Genomic DNA, 21,186 nt, shown 5'->3' on the forward strand with positions numbered 1-21,186 from the left:
CTTGGTGGAAAAGAAGTTGTAGAAGCTGAGAAATAACTCCCCACTAAAACAAAATTGTCTACCAAAGGTTTTCCTCAGGAGGGTTCAGAGAGGCTGACTCTTCATCACTTTACGTCCTGGATATAATATCTGAAATTTTAGGAAATGTTGAGCCAGGCAAGTACTCACTCATAAACAGCTCAGTTCTGGATGGACCAGATCTGTACACAGAGACAGGTTAGAGAAAGAAAGACACTGTGCCTAAAGGTTGACTTCCGAGCAGCCCCATGAAAATGCAGAGACCTTCTCTATTCTGCTGGTTGCTCCCCCAGATCACAGAATCACAGAATCACAGAATCACAGAACTGTTGGGGTTGGATGTCTTGCTAGAGATGGATGCTAGGAAAAGGAACGGTGTACGGATCTGCAGTATTTGCATCCCTTATTTCCTAAGGAAAAGTAACAGCTGCCTGGTTTTATTCGACTCGCATCAGTCAAAGCCAGACAACACAGTTTGCAGAAGGCTGTAGCAAGGCGCACCTCCTCAAATAACTCCATGTGTCAGATCTTCGAACCCTGGAGAGCTATAGCATTACAATAAGAATTACAATAGCAATTAAATGACGTTTACATTGCTCCACTTCTAAACATGCTGAGTTCAGAATCTGTGCATTAATCGCCCGTACAAATGTGTCGCGGTGAATTAACTACAGCATAGAGAAGAGAAGCGATATGGAAAAGGAGTATTTCTTTCCATGAGGAATTATTTCCCAACTGATTTCTGCTCTTATGCCATTCAAGGATAAATTGAGATTAGTGAAAGTTGGTAACACTTTATCAGACTAAAAGCAAGCAAGGACTATTTTTAAACATGGTTTCATAACATTATTATTCATCTTTCAGAACCTAGCATGTACACACAGAGAAAAGATTAAATTTCCAAAATAAGCTGGAAAAATAAGAGCCTTTCGTCCAAACCTCTCACCCTCCAAAAAAATCTCAGTGAATGGGGAGCAGGCTGTGCTCTCAGGCTCTATCCACTCTGGTGGCACAGCCCAGTGCTGAACCAGATTCACCAGTTTTACCCTTAAATTCAGGACTCTCTTTCCTGCCTCCGAATTGTGCATCTATACAGCAACTCAAAAAACCCTTCAGCTGTTTCACAGACTTCAAAACATAAAGAATAAGCCACAGCCATTTTCTGTGGTCTCAAAAGCACTTAAAGCACAGTGCAGCACTGTGATGTACATGTTAACATGATGTACATGTTAACATGATGTACAGACATCAGGGTGCCTGGGGTCAGCAGGGTGGAAAGGTGGAATGGGCTCAGTAACACTCAGCACCAACAGAGGGAGGACGAGATAAATATTTTCTGATGTCAAGTCTTTAAAGCATGCATATAAACAACATCAAGGGGCAATGCAGCCATGGGTTTTATTGCTATGACACTTGGTTTTGTAAGTATTTAGCAGGCATCCCAGTCACAGAGACCCACGCTTTTCTCCAGCCCCGCCAGAGGTGAGCCCAAGTCGTCTCCTGCAAGGTCCAGCAGTTTGTTCTGGACGAGCACTGACTGGGATCCTGCAAGCAAACACCTCCACACAGGGGCAGCTAGAGAAACACACGTGTTCACCCATGTCTTTCCATTCAAAAGCCAGAAAGAAGCAACTGCAGAGTGATGCCCAGAGTCTCCCTGACCTTGATAACACAGCCTGTTGCAGTTGATGCACTGATGTAGCCTTTTATTTGCCAGAATGGAGGGGAGATCACAGTAACAAGGAAGCAGGAGTTGAACAACAGCTCTTGAATGCACCCTTCATCATCATCGTCTATTTCAAAGGGAAGGGAGAAGGATTTCTTTCAAACCACGGGAGTGCTTACTGTAGCAGCAGCCAAACCCAGCAGGTCAGTGTATTTACCACCCTTTCGTAGCACATAGGTGTTAGTACATCTTTCTAGGCATTGCAGTGTTTGCCAAGTAAAAATTAAAAATGGGACAATGCTTAAATAAACATCAAAAATCCTTTGTGATTAATTTGAAGCAAATATTTGCACAGTGAAGAATGGCAGAAAAATTCCAGATCAAGCTTGAAGAATAATACTATTTGACTGCCCTGCAATATTCAGTTCAAAATACTTCATTTTTAATTTGTCTTTTAGAAGACTCCATTCAACAGACTGTACACATTTCCCTCTAATGAATAAATGGACGTGCAAACACTATCGGACAGGTGTAACTGCCCAATCACAACGTGACTGGATTACACATTACTACTAGCAAAATTTGCTAATGCCTCAGTATTGACAGCTTCCAGGAGACGTTAATGACAGATTAAAAGCCCTTCAATGGGCAGATTAAAAAAAGCAACCTTCAGTGGCAGATGAAAACACCTTTCTCTTGTCATCTCAGAGATGACACCAGCCAATGAAGGATTTGCCAGTAACTAAATTATGATGGGAAATGTGCAACCGCGTAGGGGCACGGTGTTCCTCTGCTGCCCACCTTCTCCCTGCACAAAAACCCATTAAGTCCTACTCCACCACTGCAGTGCAGAATAAAGAGGATTTATGCACTTTTAACGTTTTTCCACTGCTACCCAGAGCAGTGCTGACTGCATTCCTCCTCTCCCCTGCTTCCCATTCCCAGGCACTGCCCCCAGCTCCTGCCAGTAAAACTGTTTATGCAGCTGCACTGAAAAGTGGACATTTAGGTTAAAAATAACCCAAAGCTCTTTTGGGGGGTTTCTTTTGGATGTATGGAGGGAGTTAACATTCAACCCAGATTACTTCCCAGTGCTGTTCCTGTCCCACTGGCCAGAGGTGTGCACCTGAGCACCAGGAGGCACCAAGAGCTGACAGCTGTGGATTTGGGGAGATTCTGGTTGGTTTGATCGAAAAGCTTCTTCCTCGGGAGGTGGTGGGGCTCTGGGACAGGGCACCGGGGAGATCCCCATCCTTTGGGGTTTCACAACCATTTCAAGCCTCTGAGGTCCAACCAACTTGAGCACATCATAAACCAAGGTGTCTGCACATCATGGAACTGCTTTAGGTTCTCCAAAAGAGCCTTCACATCCAAAGCACGGCAGCCTTCACCTGCTTCACTCATTCAGCTAAATTTTCCTCAATTCCCCTTCCAGATGCTCCTTTGCACTGTCTCATGTGGGGAAACCATTATCTGCAGTGTAAACAATGTGTGGCCTCCACCCCAGGAGCACGCAGCATCTGCAGCACATCTCGGCATCTGGCACAGCAGCAAACTCCTCCCTGCTTCTGGGAATGGATAATGCTCTGTCATCTCTTCTGTTAAGTTTAACCAGCATGGCACGTGTACAATTGGAAAGTCAGGACTGCCCGTCACAGAGGGCACAAAACACACAACATCCCCATGAGAATGCTTTCTATTTTAGCCAACACAATTTTTAATACAGGAGCATTGACTTTGGAGCATGCCACAGGCAGTGTCAGAAACGATAGCGGCTGCAGTCCGAATCGACAAGTGCCTGCGTCATCAGGAAAAGGGGAAAAAAAATGAAGTTCCCTTTACGATCACCTAGAAGCCAAGCTAATGGTTTGTAATGATGAGATGATGCCTCCTCAAAGCGAGCATTTAAGACGCAGTGAAAACGGGGCCATAAATTGCTGCTGTGCAAGCCGCTTAGAACAAGGGATTAGAGAAAACTTTTTTAGATCGATCACTTGAGCACCCTTATCCTTTCAAAACACCTTCAAGTCCCAATTTGTTATCCAGTGTTTTCACACCAGGCCCTTTTCTGGGTGCCCATGACTCGCCCTGGCTATGGATCTGGCTAGGCCGTTGATGCGTTTCCGCAGCTGGTGGCATTTCCTGAGCCTGTGGCTGCCTGTGTGCATCTATGTCCTATATACATATACTGGTTGGTGTGCTCATCCGTGAGAAGTAACACACACATACAGCATGAGATCAGCAGACATTAGGCAAAATGTACTCCCTACTTCAAGAGCTGAGCAAAGCCAGTGAGGCTTGAAAGTGCCTGAGCGGGCACAGAGGGATAGCTTCGAGCAAAGCAACGCTCCCTGACTTTGGATTACCATCGGGAGAGGCAGTGAAAGGCAGAACGAGACTCCTCCCTGGCCTGAAGCACTGAAGGAAGTTCAGCACAGCTATCCATATAGCTAATTGAACAGCAAGCTGGGGAACAGACGAGCGTTACCTCAGGGTGAGGAGTTCCCCTTCCAGCCCTTTTCTGGCTGCAGGACCTGGGAGGGTCCCCAGCAAAAGCTGCTGCGGGCCAGTGGCACAATGTGCCCACCCTGAGGAGGTTTGCTGCCCAAGGACAATGCTCTCAGCTAGGGCCCAGGGAAGAAAACACAAGTTTAAAAGGCTGGGTGCTGAGCTGGGTGTTGGGCAAATTGAACAATCCATGACTCCCACCTTCTACTGCAGCTACAGAGGAAGCAGGCAGAGTGACACAAGAGCTGAGAGAAAAAAGAAAAAAAGAAGAAAAAAAAAACAAAAACAAAAACACAGAAATGGAGACAATTCCTTTCTCAAAGATGGCAAGGATTTCTCTGTGTTTAGATGGCTGCATTTAGTCTTCAGTGCCATCTGGGCTGCTCAGATGGCTTCAGATGGCTCCGAGTTCAACTCAGTTCCCATAAAAACAACAATTCAGGGTGTCCATTCTTTGTTATATGAAAATAAAAGACATGACTTTATTGTGGCACTTGAACTACCAGAGAACTACCAAAACACGATTCATCTTCCTCACACATTCCTTTTTCCTACTGATAACTAAAATAATATACTATTCACATCTCATTTTCCTCTCCTATGCACTGGGCAGACGCTGAGGAGAGCAGACCTTCACCAGACACCTATCAAACACTCATTACTTTTGAACTCAGAAAGGCAGGGTTTTGCAAATACCTTAGGAGGAGTAAATACACTTGTAAGGGTCTGTTGTCTGGATGTTTTTTATTGCAGTCTAAAGGAAATTAAATGTTCCTGGTCCGATTACACTCAGAGAGAAGATGCAGTTCATGAAACGTAATGAATTTTTCAGTCCTGCAATACTGAGAATTTGGTTGCTTCCTTAATTAAAAAGTTTATCTGACATTTTGTTGATCTACTGAGTATTCAACTGCTTTTAAACACTAGCACTTAAATAATACTAAATCCATCCTTGCCAGCAACCTTTAGAGCGGATAAGTGCAAGTAAATTACAGCCTTCTTTATAGCATGACAAACTGGAGTAAATATTGGTCACTAAAACTGCATCTAAGGTATCACAGCACACAGGAAGCTTACGATTTTTTCCCCCCAGCTTAGCCCAGTTGCCACTAGTAAATGGATTTATGGTTAGAAGATTTATGTAATAGAGACAATTTCGGTTGTTTTGTCAGAGTATCTGCAGATGAGAAAGGACAGCAAGTTTGACGAGACAATATGCAGAGCTGAAAAATGCAGCAGCAGTTTTCAGGTCCTATGGAGATTTATTTTTCTTCAGGAACTATAACTAATGTCATATTAATCGCTATTTTAAATTGACATATCACTGCATGTGTACATAGCTATGGTAGATGAAGGCTTACTAACATATAATTCTGGTTGCCCTTAACAGCTTTTTCTCAACTTTAAACATCTTCCCAACACATGGTCCAAAAAAATCCCACTTCAAACAGCATCCATGAAACAGAGCAACAGAACAACTGTACAAGTGCAAAGGCAGTCACAGCAACACAAATGTATCAAGCGGTGCTGGACATTAAGTAATTTACGTATTTTTGTATTAATACAGACATTGTCTGCAAACATCCCCAGCTAGAGGGCTGCTGCTTGCTCCCTTTGACTTGCATTCATCCCAGATAGCAGATGAGGGAGACAGAGCCCTCACACATCAAGTCTCATCCATGCCCTGAAAACCTTTCCAGGACCTTCATGCCCATAAAAGATGTCACCAGGGCCATCAGATAAAGGTCTGCCCAAAAAAACAGCCTCAGTGCTGGCTATGTATTTGCTTTAGAGACAGCTTCCTGGCAATGGGCCCCACAATAATAAACAGCCGCATCAGTCTCATCAGGCTGAACAGCATTTTAAACCAAGACAAGTTGAACGTTCATGCACTGCCATTAAAAGGATGCAGAGAATACAGCCTTAATAGCAAGGTGCTAGCCTGAAGCCCAGACCCTGGCAGTCAGATCCCTGATGGAGTTGATCACAAGATTCCAGCAGAGATAACCCACACATGTCATTTATTCAATGCACCATCAGGTGCTGTCTCCATAAATACCTTCTACCTTACATCCACTGCAGGGAGGAAGAAAGCTTTTCTCCTGGTTCTCTTGATTCGATAAACTAGTGCTTCACTACCATCAGCCAGCTGATAATTTAGCAAAGCTTAAAAGGAAGAAGAAAAGAAAAAAGATTTTCAGCTGTTCCTACATGTTCCTTAGTGCTGTTTCAAGAATTCTGTTTGGTGTGGCCCATGTACCCTGAATAGAAGGTTGCAAACAATTTGTATGCTGCTGGGTCAATCAATTATTTTGGGAAATGCTGAGAAGTTGGGCTGTAATGTCAGCCCCCAAAATGAGCATCCTATTGTATAGAAGGACACCAACCCAGCTCCAAGAATTCACAATTCCTGAAGGTAAATTAGCAATCACAGATGGTGAATTGCAACAAAAATCTACAAGCAAAGCCATCAGTGTAGTAGATAGACATGTTTCCTTCCGTCTCTATTTTGTTTTTCCATGTATTAACTACAACCTCAAACACTATGTAATACAGCACATGGCATAGCCATCTGCTACGCCAACACCTCCTACTCTGAAAACACCCAGGCAATGAAGACGAGAGCGCAGACCACTTCCAGAAAGAGCCACCTACTTCCCACCAGCAACTTTCGGCAGCTTTGTCAGTCACAACAAACTCCACAATCCCTCCTGCTTTCCCACGGGAGCCACTTTCCATCCCCTCATGGGCTGTCTGCTCCTGTCCTGTGTGTCCCTGGACAGGAAGGTGCCTTCCTCCAGCACCGTGCTGTTACGGGGAGCCCTGCCTTACTCTGTGCTACACAACAGCTAAAAAGGAATGCAAAAATAAGGAAAAATAGCTGGCATTATGTTTGGGAGCATGTAAGAGAAGAATACTTGCAGTTTCAGTGTTTGCACGCATTTTTTCATTGCAGGGTCTAAACTTTGGCTTTGGACAGGTGCCAAGCAGGAGTGCTGCTCACTGTCTCTAGGCTGAACTGGACAAGCCACACATTGTGAAACCATACAAGACAATGAGCAGTGCCAATCTGTCAACAAACGCATCCTTATGTGCTGTTTAAATGCCTGTAGAGGTCTATCAGTGACCTTTAACTGCATGGAGAATGAGCATACTGCTCCTGTCGTGTGGCATGCTAATCCTGCCCTGCCCGGGCAGGGGACTGTGCTTAGCGCAGGGATGGAGCACCACGGCTCAAGATCCAGAAGCACATCTGGTGAGAGAGCAGGTTGATGGGAGGGAAGACAAACTTCTTCCTGCTAAATAGCTTTCCAGAGAGGCATGAAAGAAGGCTTCAAGCTCATTTCAAGATAATTGTTTACAGAGTCAAACCGCTTGCCTGCAGACACACAAAGAGAAGTGGAGTGTTCATAGCCAGAAGATGAGGGTATCACTGCCTTATGCCAGTCCTAGAAGCACTTGCATATTCTACCTACAGTTTATTAATCTAAATTAATTAAAAATGAAGAAGGACAGCTTCCATGTTTTTATTTGCAACTTTTCTCATGTAAATTATGCTAACAGCCCACACTGAGGTAGTCTGTTGCTTGAGTATCTCCTCAGCTGTTCACATGGACAACATGTGGAAGCTATAGATTCTTCTGTAATTATTTTATTTTAATGTCAGAAACCTTACAGAAGCTAACGAATTTACCATAAGTTCTTCAGGTGCAAATACAGAAGACTAAGTAAGGGAGAAAGAGTTCAAATTTAAAAGATATCCAAACATAGCAGATACAAATACTCATTGTTGATCTCACATTTGTCAGAGCAAAAAAAGGTCTTTCAATACTGGAAAAATTAAAAATATCCTTCCAATTCACTTACAGTGAACAATGGAAACAGTTTTATTGAAAGTGATGGACTTTTAATGGAGGGAAGCACAAATCCTCCACTACAGAAAGGTGTACTGAAATCTTTAAAATTAATCCACTGTAAATCAGAAAGAATCACTAAATTATGGAGGCTGAAAGTATCTTTAAAACTATGTTTTCACAGATATCAAGAAAGGTAGCACAGAGTAATTTCCTCTTATCGAGCATCTCCTAAAGTGGTTTTAGAGAACAAAAGGGAGGACTTGCTTTGGCTCTGAAACACAAATTGTTCATTTCTGTGTCTGTCTTAGCACCAAGCAGCTCATTCTTCTACAATTAGTGCCAGAAAACAGTCTGGAATAAGAAACTTTTGTATATTGGTGCGTCAAAACCAGACTCTGTGCAGTCTGTTGTGTTTCAGTCTGAGAAAAGACCATGTATTGTTGAGCTCATAAATTAGTATAAACTGCAAATACTATTATTGCATTCCCTTGTTTATCAAACTCTGCTCAAAGCAAAAGCTTACTATCATTAGAGAATTTCAGTCATCCCATTTATCAGGACTGCTCTAGCCTGATTTCATGCATCAGTAATGTTTTCGGAGATATGAATAAAAGGGGATGGGGAAAGGAAGCTCTTGTGAAGTAATTATTTTACAGCTGCTGCTAGCTACTTCTTCAAGGATTGCATAGAGAAAGTCATAATCTACTTATAGATGTGTTTAACTGTGTTTGTTTCTCAGATTATCCAACTCTGTAATTAAAACAACATGAAAAATACCAACAAAATAATTTTCAGGAGTATTTAAAAACAACTCAAGTGCTTCTTTTCCCCTGAATGATGATCATCCTTCCACATCAGGCACAACAAATATTGTTTTTTCAAGAGCACTGGCAACTACTACTACATAGTTTTTAAACCTGAACTTATAGTGAATCTTTTTCCTGTAATAAGATGATTTCATGCTATTGAATTTTACATAGTTTTATACATCTGATGGAGAGGAAAGTGATTCTCTGCAACATATCAGGCACAGGATACGATGCCAGACTGTAAGACTAAGTTGGGGCACCAGGATGCAGTTGGTCAGCACCTTTTGAGCATCCACAGTCCTCCCAAGGCATCGCCCAGGGATGAGCGGCATGGCTGAGGATCTCGAGGGGAATGGTGGCTTCTGTAGGGCAGCAGGACACCTGCCCATGCACCCCTGAACACCTCCCTCAGCCCCAGCTCGCTGTACATGAGCTCTGCCATGTAGCTTTCAAACTGCACCAAGTTTCTAAGTCTCAACATGCTGCAGGAGCTGCTCTCAGCAGCACTTTTGGTGAAAGCACTTCAAGAATGTTCCTGGTGAGAACAGCTTTATAAGCCTTTAGTTCTCCAGCTACTCAATAAAGCCAGCATTCAATTTTCTCCATGCTCCATTGTGCAAACCTAGCCACAACGAGTTTGCAAGTCCCATTCCTCAAGGTGTCTCCTAAGTTAAACTGCCTGCGAGCTTTCCAGGCACTGCTTTATATAGCTTTCCTAAAGCCTACAAGTAGGTGCTGAAGACTGAACTGAAACTAAAACCTTCAGTCTATTCTAAAGTTGACTACGAAATTACCAAAATAAGAAAACAGAGAGATTCATTCAGGTACTTAGGATGCTGCTGCACTTGTTTCCTGCGCTCTTTGCAGGACAGTGCCCTGTACATACCCTGAAACTCTGTACCGAAGAAGGCTGCAGAAATTTTGTTTCATACGCTGCCTATACAAGCAATCAACCATGCTTCAGCACCCTCTTCCATTCCTGCCTCCAAGACAGATTGTAATGTCTTCACTTAGCAGAACCCCTAAAGTGGCTAAAAAGTCCTCACTGCTTCGCTCTCTCTGATCTAATGAGCTCTGCGAGCAGACAACGACTCACATCAGCATCTCTCCTCCCAAGTACCTGCAGGTGATCTAATAAAGGTAATGGCAGAATTAAAGCTAGAAAAAGGACCACAGGGAAAAAGCTGGGTACTGGGCAAGCACTGTGATAAAGCTAATACATAATAAGTTTAATGGGGAGAAAAAAGAAAAAGAAAAAAGAAAAAAAAAAGTAAATAAACAATTCAGTTTAAAAGAGAGAGAGAGAGAGAGAGAGAGACAGAGAGAGGAAGAGACAATGAACAGCAACAACAAAACTGACAAATGAACAATTCCAGCCAAATGAGCCACGGGAAAGGACGTAAGGAAAAGAAAAATCTACTGTGCATAATTTTCCATCCCGAAAAGACTTGGAAAATGCCAAAGATGCCAACAGCAGGCAAACTAAAGAAACCATAACGTTAATAACAACAACAAAGTTTCTTCTAATTAAATCAGAGAATCACAGAATTTCTAGGTTGGAAGAGACCTCAAGATCATCGAGTCCAACCTCTGACCTAATGCGAGCAGTCCCCACTAAACCATATCCCTAAGCTCTACATCTAAACGTCTTTTAAAGACTTCCAGGGATGGTGACTCCACCACTTCCCTGGGCAGCCTGTTCCAATGTCTAACAACCCTTTCAGTAAAGAAGTTCTTCCTAACATCTAACCTAAAACTCCCCTGGCTCAACTTAAGCCCATTCCCCCTCGTCCTGTCACCAGGCACGTGGGAGAACAGACCAACTCCCACCTTGCTACAGCCTCCTTTGAGGTACCTGTAGAGAGCGATAAGGTCACCCCTGAGCCTCCTTTTCTCCAGGCTGAACAAGCCCAGCTCCCTCAGCCGCTCCTCACAGGACTTGTTCTCCAGGCCCCTCACCAGCTTCGTCGCCCTTCTCTGCACCCGCTCAAGCACCTCCATGTCCTTCTTGTAGCGAGGGGCCCAAAACTGAACACAGTACTCGAGGTGCGGCCTCACCAGAGCCGAGTACAGGGGGACGATCACCTCCCTAGCCCTGCTGGTCACACTGTTTCTGATACAAGCCAGGATGCCGTTGGCCTTCTTGGCCACCTGAGCACACTGCTGGCTCATATTCAGCCGACTATCCACCATCACTCCCAGGTCCTTCTCTGCCTGGCAGCTCTCCAACCACTCATCTCCCAGCCTGTAGCTCTGCTTGGGGTTATTGCACCCCAGGTGGAGGACCTGGCACTTGGCCTTATTAAACTTCATGCAGTTGACCTCAGCCCATTGGTGCAGCCTATCCAGATCCTCCCGCAGAGCTTTCCTACCCTCAAGCAGATCGACACACGCACATAGCTTGGTGTCATCTGCAAACTTACTGAGGGTGCACTCAATGCCCTCGTCCAGATCACTGATGAAGATATTAAAGAGGACCGGCCCCAGCACCGAGCCCTGGGGAACACCACTAGTGACTGGCCTCCAACTGGACTTGACTCCATTCACCACGACTCTTTGGGCCCGGCTATCCAGCCAGTTTCTAACCCAACGAAGCGTGCGCCAGTCCAAGCCAAGAGCAGCCAGTTTCTTGAGGAGAATGCTGTGGGAGACGGTGTCAAAAGCCTTGCTGAAGTCAAGGTAGACCACATCCACAGCCACCCAGCACGTCACTTTGTCATAGAAGGAGATCAGGTTCGTCAAGCAGGACCTGCCTTTCATAAACCCATGCTGACTGGGCCTGATCGCCTGCTTGCCCTGCAAGTGCTGCGTGATGACTCTCAGGAGGATCTGCTCCGTGAGCTTCCCTGGCACTGGGGTCAAACTGACAGACCTGTAGTTTCCCAGGTCAGCCTGTAGTTTCCCGGGTCAGTCCTCCGGCCCTTCTTGTAGATGGGCGTCACGTTTGCTAGCCGCCAGTCAACTGGGACCTCCCCCGATAGCCAGGACTGTTGATAAATGATGATAAATGTTGATAAAGGCACTAATTAAAAAACTCAAACAGAAAATACAGATTTTTCTCAAGTACAAAGGCAGCACACACACACCCCAGAAGAAGAGCAAGAAGCGAGCAAGCACTAGGGACTTATTTATAGCAGCAGCTGAAAGCGAAGGAGGGAAGGTCTGCAGTGTAAACTGCCAGAGGCTGTGACAGTGCCCTACAAGGCAGCTAAGCCACGTTGCAGCAGCACCCATCTCATCCACCTTTGCTCAGGCTGCAGCTGCTCCACGTGCAGGCACTGAAGCACAGTATCCTGGGCATCAATACTTGGATCCAGTAAAACGCGAAGGAGAAAGCATTTCTTTAGAGTGAAATAAAATATTGTCAGAGCTTGCACTTTCCTTACAAATCAGTCATATTTTAATTTCAGTCTCCTGATTCTTAGGAACTGGATAAATGGGGCTTTGCTTTCCTTCAGACCTTGTAGGGCAGAAACACTGAAATGGGGAAACAAGAACAAAGAATTAAACATTTCAAATGTTGGGTCACGGTGTTTAAAGTCAGAAGAAGAAACTAACTTCCCTTGTGTTATTAGAAGGGTTGGAAACTGTAAGGTATGGCAGAAAGCATCTGTTTCCCAGACGGGGTTGTTAGCTTTCTATACCAAAGACATTTCAATGGTAAAAGCCTGAGTCAAAAAGATGTCTCAATGGATACTGCTGTTCAAACTCCTGAAGTGATAAGTATCAAAACTTCCTGCCAAAAATCCTGAAATAATCATCAAAAGCCACTATTTACATAGTTGTGGGCAGAAAGAAAAGACCACATGCAGAAATGGAAGAAACAAAGTACACGCAACCCAGTTCTGCAAGCTCATGAGCTCTTCTAAAAGCAGGCTGCTCCGTGGCCCCATCATCTCCGGTTTGCACAACCTGAGAGAGACCAGACAGCTTTTAACCAAGCAGCTAAATATCTAAAATTAACCTTTGCTTGCCAACATCCTTGTTTTGAGAAGATCAGAACAAACTTTACACAAGCTTCTCTGATTGTTGGAGGAGAATATCTGAACATCCTTCTCGAAGGTTTTTAACGAGTCTCCGCAGTTATAATTGGCAACTGGCACGCTGTTGCCTGAATTTTCCTTGCAAATTATCACCATTACCAAGCTCCTTTTAATTCAGAGTATTTTCTGGGGCTGCAGCTAGCAAGCAAGCCAGCATTTCCACAGGACTCCATTAAAAACACAGTGGTGGAGAACTCAAACTCATCCAAGCTTGGCAACAAAATTTACAAACTCCTTCAGCAATCACACTGCACGGCAGTGAGCTTTGCACAATTAGCACTGCTGATAAGCAGAAAAGGCTCGAGCAACTCTTGTTTGAGGACACACTGCTGGTGTTACCAGACACACACAAAAAATTATTTACTTAATTTACAGTTTATCAACTCTAGCTTGTGCTTTCTTTTTTTGCCCAAGTTGTTTCCCTAAAAATATAGGCTAGTGCCAAGCTGCATACAACTCCTCTGAAGCCGGCCGTCCCGCAGCCAGCTGGCTTTGTGAGGGGTTCATTATGATATTTTCTCAGGGGAAGAACTGGAATGAAGATGCTAAAGCCACCTCCCAAATATATATCATGCCCTTAGGTGCAGGAATCCACTCCTTTCACAAAATCAGGGTTCCCCCAACCTGCCTGCCAAAATGGTGTGCAGTTCTATTCATCAGATAATTCAGAGTGAAAACAACTGCAGAGGTTTATTATCTCAGAAGAATCTCCACTTACTACGCAGATCTTTTGTGTAATCCAATGAGGAATTAACAAGTTTTGCATACAGCCCCACCTGTTGGGTTGGATTTTCTGCCTTTTTGTTTCTTTCTGACTTATCAGAAAGCCCCTTCTACCATCCACGTTACTAATGAACAAAATCGAATTTAAATTCTAATAAAGCTTTTTGCTTCTTTCATGCTCATGTGATAACATGCTTGGAGATGCAGTTTGCTTGGCAGCAAGCAAGATAAAATCCTTCTTTTCTTAGGTCTCTTAGCAAATAGGAAAGACTCCTAATTAAAGGGAATTGCAATTGAGCAGGGTGGCTGCAGGACAGACAAGGTGTATGGTCACCAGAGCTTCCCCCCATCCTGTCCTGTCCTGTCACACCACTGAAAACTTGGTGACACCTCTGCTATTTGCTTCCTCAAAGAGTTGATGATAGCAATTTGAGATATATAGCTAAACAGGCACACTTGGAGGATGCTACTCTCCCAGGGGACTAGATACATCATTTTAGCATGCCAGCCTTAATAATGAGTGGGATTTCCTTTCTCTTATTCTAATGGACTGCATAAAATTACTTGTTGGCATTAGGGAAGAAAAGTCTGATTCTGCTTTAAATTGCAAGTAGCCTCGAGTTTTGCATGTAGACAATGGAAATGAACACTTAGGAGAAATGTAACTGCTGATTTGGATTTCACTGTGTACGTGAGGGAAGCAGATTTGTGAACAGCAGCACTCTGGAAAGCCATGACAATGACACACTTGGAGCATCAGCCTGAACAGTCTCCAGAAAAAAATAATAAAAAATAATAATCTTTCTCTAATATCTAGAAATGAAAACCAAAAGCTTCAGAACAACTGAGAAAATGTGCTCTGAAGCACATTGTCCAAAGGCCGTGGTGCTCTTAGACCCCAACCTGCTTTTACCTAAGACTGTAGTAACAACTGAGAAAATACTGTCAGAATTATCTTAGGGCAGCCTTTCAAAAGACCCGGGTTATCTCATTAAAGAGGTCATAATGAACCAGAAGGAGTCAGATCAGAATAATTATAACTTAACGTCTTCTGAAGTGTTTTCAGAAGGCGAAGGACTTCCTGTAGGGATTTATCCCTTTAAGGCTGCAAGCTCCTACAGGGCGAGCAGCAGCTGAGGAGCCCGTGCAGACTACTGCAGTGAGTAATGACACTAAAAACTTTATTATTTACCAAGCCCAAGCACAAGCACACACACAAATGAGTTGCAGCACAAGATGTCAGCATAGCTGACGCATCATTACGGCCCAAAGGCACTGCTGAGCTTCACACCCCCATAACGCATCCCTCATTCAAGTCTTTGCTGCAACTTCATCTTTTAAGAAGAAATACTTAATGCCCTCATAATGAAGTACTGGCAGGCACATCAAAAAGCTCTTCTGACACCAGAGGTAATGGAAATCTATCTGCTGAAAATTGGGAAGCCCTGATTTAAAGTATTTCTGTAAATGAAAGTTGTATGATGCCCCTTGACAAATCTTCCCCATCACCAGCATCACTGTTGACTGGGTGTCTGTTTTCATTACAATCATCAATTGTTCATTTCTCCTGAAATAATCCTTGTAATGATCAAAGTTATCATCAGACTTAATGGAATATTTGCTAGCATTCGCCTTTGTTGAGGCTTATGACATTTATTTATCTTTTAGCCAAAAGAACAAACAGATGTTTGAAGCCGTTTATTAGCAGCATCAGCAACAATTTAAGTCAATAATGCACCCTAAACTGATCCACACACCTCAAAGACGTGGCTCTGTTCAGTTAGGTCTAGCCGAAACAGTTCCCAAAAGCCGAGCTGTGACCTTGCATGCCACTGTACTTGAAAGGACAAAGCTGATTACAACCACGACTGCTACCTACTTGTGCAATAACGAGAAACCACCTAAAAACCACTTGCTGGCATCAGAAAGGAGATTACAAATGGCTGCCAGCTGCTGGTGGAATAAGATGCATAATTAACATAATTTTATGATGCTAATGGAAAAGGAGCAGAGTAAAACAACAAATGCAGGCACCTCCTTCTCGATGGAAGATCTCTCCAAGGGTGGTTATAGTAGCAGCCTTACTACTGCCCCCAGTTGAACAATGAAAAAAAGAGGGATTTAGTAAAAGTAAGCACCAAAAGGCAATCTGGAAGTCTGCTCAAGAGAGGGACATGCAGAACATTACAGAGCCAGTAACAGTAAAGCTGGCAGTAAAAACAGTCTCCAGTATTATATCCTATTAGACTGACTTGTATGAACACGTTGAGAAGGGGCATGCACACAAAATGGTGTGACTGCACAACGGTGTAGTGCTTGTGGTACCAGAGGATCCAGTCACTTTCAGTTCTGTTCTTGTACAGGGAAATAAACGAGGATCCACTCCTGTCCCTTCCTAGGGATCGATCATCTCCCCTGTTTCTCTCTGCTCTTTCCAACTTCCTGCATAACCACAAAAACCTGCAGCTCAGCTGAATTCATCGTAATCACCAACACTCCAAACCTTAACTCGGACAGCAATACAGCCTATACGACTACATGGAGAACACACTGACGGGGCAGGAGGCATGGGGAAATAGGGTGGATCAACACCTGCTTCCCATGCACACCCACAGTACATGGCAGGAGACCAAGCAACGCATCAGGGAGCAGCCCAGCACACAGCCTGAATTATTCCCAAGGTCTCCGGGGTCTGGGACTCGGCACAACCTGTGTATTAAGCACATTTGCTCCATCATTTGTGATTATGGATTACTGCAAGGCATAAACTGTGCTGCCAGTGAACTCACTACAGGTTAGCCAAGCATCTACCTGCAATAAACAGTACTTGTAAAAAGGCAAGGCTTACACAGGCAAAACCAAGAGTAAGTCAGACAGATTCTTAAGGATTAAGGATAACATCCTGTTATCTTTTCTTGTTTTGACTCTTCTGTCCATTGCTCCTCTTTCTTCTTTCTCCTTTTGAAGTAAAAATTACACATTTTTGAAAGACTCTATTCTGAACAGGAACTCACGTGCCTCATTGTTTTCATACCTTCTTTTCTTTTTTGTCTCTGTATTACTCTCATGATCTATCCCACCTGTATCCTAACTCTTCCCCTACAGAATAGTATTCCATCTCTCATAAAACCCCACTGCTTAAGATTTCATCTTGAGCTCTTATCCCCAAGATCAAAAATTCTCAACTACAATAAATGAAAACATATTTATGGCATACATAGTAATGCGATTTTCCTCTACTTATTGTGCAACCTAAGCTTTGCCCAGAACACTCATAAAAGAAACCAGATTACAGGAGAAGAGCCAAAGACTTAGAGCAAGGGATCAGTGCCACCCAGGCTTTTTTTTTTTTTTTTCCAATTCTGTCTGCTTAATCAGTTTAGGGGGAAAACAATGACTTGCCCTGAAAAAATACATAAACTTTACTTCCAGTTTTCATTGAATACCTACACTTACAGGGGTAAGAAATGCTCTTAAAAGCAACAGTCATATCCTGAGTTTGGGCTGCATCCTACTCTGCACCATACACTATCACAGTGCAGGGAAACCTTTTACCCATAGCCTGTTTCTGTCCATCCACAGGGTCTGAAATAAGATTGTACGCGTAGGAGGACAGGAGTGCAGCAGCAGGACCGAAAAAACTCAGTCATGCTTCTGCCCTCTTAGAAACTCATACAAGTTTCCAAGATCTGTGACCATGTGGTAGGACAGCTCCTATCCCATACCTTGTCCTGATCCTCACTGTAGGCATCACTGCTATATGGACAGTGGGGGTATTAGCTGTAGACTCCTCTGCCTACGGCAGCATCAACCACTGCATTAACACAGGAGGTGCCCTACAGGAACAAACCTCAGTGAAAGAACCCAGTGAAGCATTTCTTTTCTATCTTCTTCCCGCTCACAGTGGCTAAATGCAATGCTGTAATCCATGCCACAGAGAGCTTAATTAATTAAGAAAGCTGAACACTGAAAAGTGGCTGCAACTCCAAAGGGAAGATGAGAAGCCAAAGAAATACCAAGACATTCAACATCAAAGTTCAAAAATGATCTTACTTTTGACAGTTGCTGTCCGGGTGCAATTGTAGAGAATGGCTAACTCCCCAAATACCTTGCCAGGTCCCATGGTGCACAACTTCACGCCTTCTTTTGTCACTTCAACCTTCCCATCTGCAAGGAGACAAATGAGAAGACCATTTTAAATAGGAAATTTCCTTCAGACTTGTTTTAAAATTTATTCAATTATGCCGTGAAAACAAATACAAGACTCATATGACTTGAAAACAAATTAAACTCACATACAAACTCACAAAAGATGTAAAAAACCTTGCATATATAAGCTTTCAACACATGAGTTTTCTTAGTGGAGTGTCTGTCAGACAATACTTTGCAGTATACTAAGCTCATTGTGACCTTTGCTTCATATATTACACTTTCAGGTGAATTTTTCTCCATTTCTTATATTGAAAAAGGAAATAATTTAGGTCTGTAACACCACACACAAAAACCATGGAGCAATTTTGCTCATTTTCACCAAGAAACTAATCCCCAAGAACACTCATCCATGAATAACACAGCTATTATCAAAAGGAAAATTACTATGACCCATGGCCATTATTTAATTCACATCCTACTGAACCTTTTCTTTTTGAACATTTCACCTCAGAAGAACAAGTCTGTTTTATCTGCTCACCAATACCACACAGACGGGAGACGTGCGAGGGGGGTTTAAAAGCAGAGGTTGAATGGGAAGAAAGCAGCTCAGGGCCAATTTGTGGTTTTCAAAGGACATCTGAGGAAGAAGAGCCAGGAGAACGGAACACCATGAAAACAGTCCTGCCATCGCCTTTGGGCATGCACGGGCAATGGGACAACGAGCAAGCGGAGCACCCGCATGGGTTATCACACCTATGAGCACCATCTAGGCTGTAACAAAACAGTGCAAGACAGAAAAATGAGAATTCCTGTACAAAGCCTCACCTCTCCCCAAACTGGGAAGAAGGTCGTTTAGGGATCCTGCCAGTTCTCACTGCCACTGCAGCCCCTAGCACATCACTGAGCGGCATGCAAGGGGTCTGTACTCAGCAAGTGGGGAGCTCAGAGCCCTCTGGGTCCAATGGAGCACCTGTATTTGTATGGTAGAGACCAAAGGTGGCCAGGAAAACCTGCAAAAATATATTGCTCCCGTTTGCTATGGGGCTGCGTGGCTCTGTCTCCAGCCGAAGGAATCTGGAGGTACTCATCACAGAAAAGCAACAACTTCTATATAGTTTATATGCTCTAAAACACAATCCTGGCAGCCCTTATACCTGTTTGTAAATCTATGACCCCATGCTCTTGGTGCCCCTTGAAGTCAGCATAGCGATTCCAGCAGAGCCATGCTGCTTGGCCAAAACAATGTGCCAAGGAGAAAAAGCAAACCCGGGGGACTTGTAAAATAAGTTTATACACAATAACCCTACTAACCACAGAAAAAGGAAACTCAAATTGAACAGAAAACCTCATACTTTTCCATAGCAGAATAAAGAAAGTTGGTAATGTAATATGAATGTGAGTGGAGGAGGCATTTTTGGAGGGGTGGGGTCTTATATTGTCTGATGCCATAGATCCTGTGGCTTTGCTGATTAAAATAATAGAAAAAAAATACCTTGAATTTATTAAACTGTCATCATTTCAAAATGACTCACGGCCAGAACCTAAGAAAACAGATTTAGGAAAACTTTGGGCAGGTCAAATGCATCCATGCGTGTTTTGAGGCCACCCGGATCCTGCTGCCCCCCAGGTCTGTGTATGAGTATATCTATATTAATATAAACATGTACACATATATATATGTATACATGTATATATGCACATATACACAATACCGTATACATATGTATTTTTATACCCAAATTTCAGTCTTCAAACCACTGCAGAAACTGCTGGAACATATCCAGTTGCACTATTTTTAGCACATTAAACATTTCAAGTTAAATGCATAGCAATCCAGAAAAAAAAAGAATCAGCCGTGAGAAAACTAACTGCATAAACAAAACACATCCCATACATCAGTCCTACACTCCAGAGGATTTGTAAAGATGACATTAAAATGAGAGAAACACAGACTGCTTTACACTGGAGACAACTATTAACCATTCCATGTAGCTAACGCTTGAGGACAAAATTCACCAAAATGACATAACATCCGAGACATCTGGAGGATCCAGAATCAGGCTGTAAGGAGAAATTCTAACCCCACATTGTAGCCAAGACAGAAAAGCTTACACAATCCAAAAGCTGGCAATGGTAAAAGAACACAAAGACCCATCACATTGAGTATTAACACTGGACACTGATAACACATGACTTGTACTTAAAAAGCTTCACAAAGAGCACACTCACCAATATTTGCAGAATAGAAGTGATCAGAGAAACATGACAATGTGTAGTAGAATACCTAGTGGTTAATAAAAAAACCTAGGAATTACATTTTGTGGCTATTGATTTATTTTTAGTTTCAAATAGACTCATATTCTCTTCCTAGTATTCTCTAACTTCCTTTTAAAAGTCATTTACTATTTATTATAATTCATTACAAATGTTAAGATTTTTTTGTTCATAGTAAGCATCAATCTAAGATGAAGCACAAAAACAGATATTTAACTCTAGAATGAACAAAGGCAACCTTTAGTGGTGCCTCACACACTCCTAAATGATTTTGGAGAATTAAATTTTTTAACAGACCTGAGCTTCTGCAGAGCTGAAATGGGGATTTTTCTGCCAAAAGCTCCACTACAAATGCCTGCAAATGGAAGGGGTTTCCCTCACTTTTAGCTCATGGAGTCATTTTCATAGAAAAGATGGGCAAATCTGAGCAGTAAAGCAGAAGTAATTACATTACTCGAAAGCATTTTAAGATCTGTCTCACTGCTCAAGGTGTCACCTGTTGCTCCCCAGAGCAAGCTGTGCTGATGAGCCATCTTTGGACAAAATTCCCACAGACCATTTATTTTCCTATAAAGACTTAAAAACAAGAACCGCATGGTTCACTCACATTGGTGCACGATTACAAGTCGAGCTGAGCAGAAAAACAGAAGCTTCTTGAAACCCCTGGGAGGAAATGCTCAAATTCAGGGTGGTTTTGGTCCAATGGCAACCCCCAAAAGCTACTGGCACTAAGCAAAAGATGATAGTTCAAATTTCCCATGACCTAAGGTGATGTTGGGTTTGGAAAGCAGTCAAAAAAAAGGTGACCAGCATTTCTTTTGATGAATTCAATACAGATTTCTACATGAGAATTACTCATCTTCAGAAGCATTCAATAAACCCCCAAAAGCGTTTCTTGGTTTGTCTTAAGAAACAAGGATTTAGATGCTCGTTTAAAATTTGCATTTAGACTAGTTTTATTCATCATAAGAGTATTTAAAGCAAAGATTGCAGAGAGGATACACAACACCATGGGGTGCATTTTCCCATACAAAGCCTGGTTCCTCCTGAAGTACGACATGATGTAATACAGAGGTCTCGTTTTTCAAAGCAAAATTAAAGCTTGCTGTATAAATACAAATTTCTGCAGTCGTTTC

The 21,186-nt window shown here is 43.0% G+C and overlaps 1 protein-coding gene across 1 annotated transcript in view; it reads right to left on the reverse strand.

Moving 5' to 3' along the window:
- Nucleotides 1–21,186, reverse strand: part of PRKG1 (protein kinase cGMP-dependent 1) — a 429,172-nt gene that overhangs the window by 283,665 nt on the left and 124,321 nt on the right. Inside the window, 1 exon segment of the mRNA XM_032190692.1 lies at nucleotides 17,678–17,791. Within this exon segment, the coding sequence (XP_032046583.1) occupies nucleotides 17,678–17,791 (114 nt within the window).

The sequence above is a fragment of the Aythya fuligula genome, chromosome 7, assembly GCF_009819795.1.
Source record: "Aythya fuligula isolate bAytFul2 chromosome 7, bAytFul2.pri, whole genome shotgun sequence".
Taxonomy (NCBI): domain Eukaryota; kingdom Metazoa; phylum Chordata; class Aves; order Anseriformes; family Anatidae; genus Aythya; species Aythya fuligula.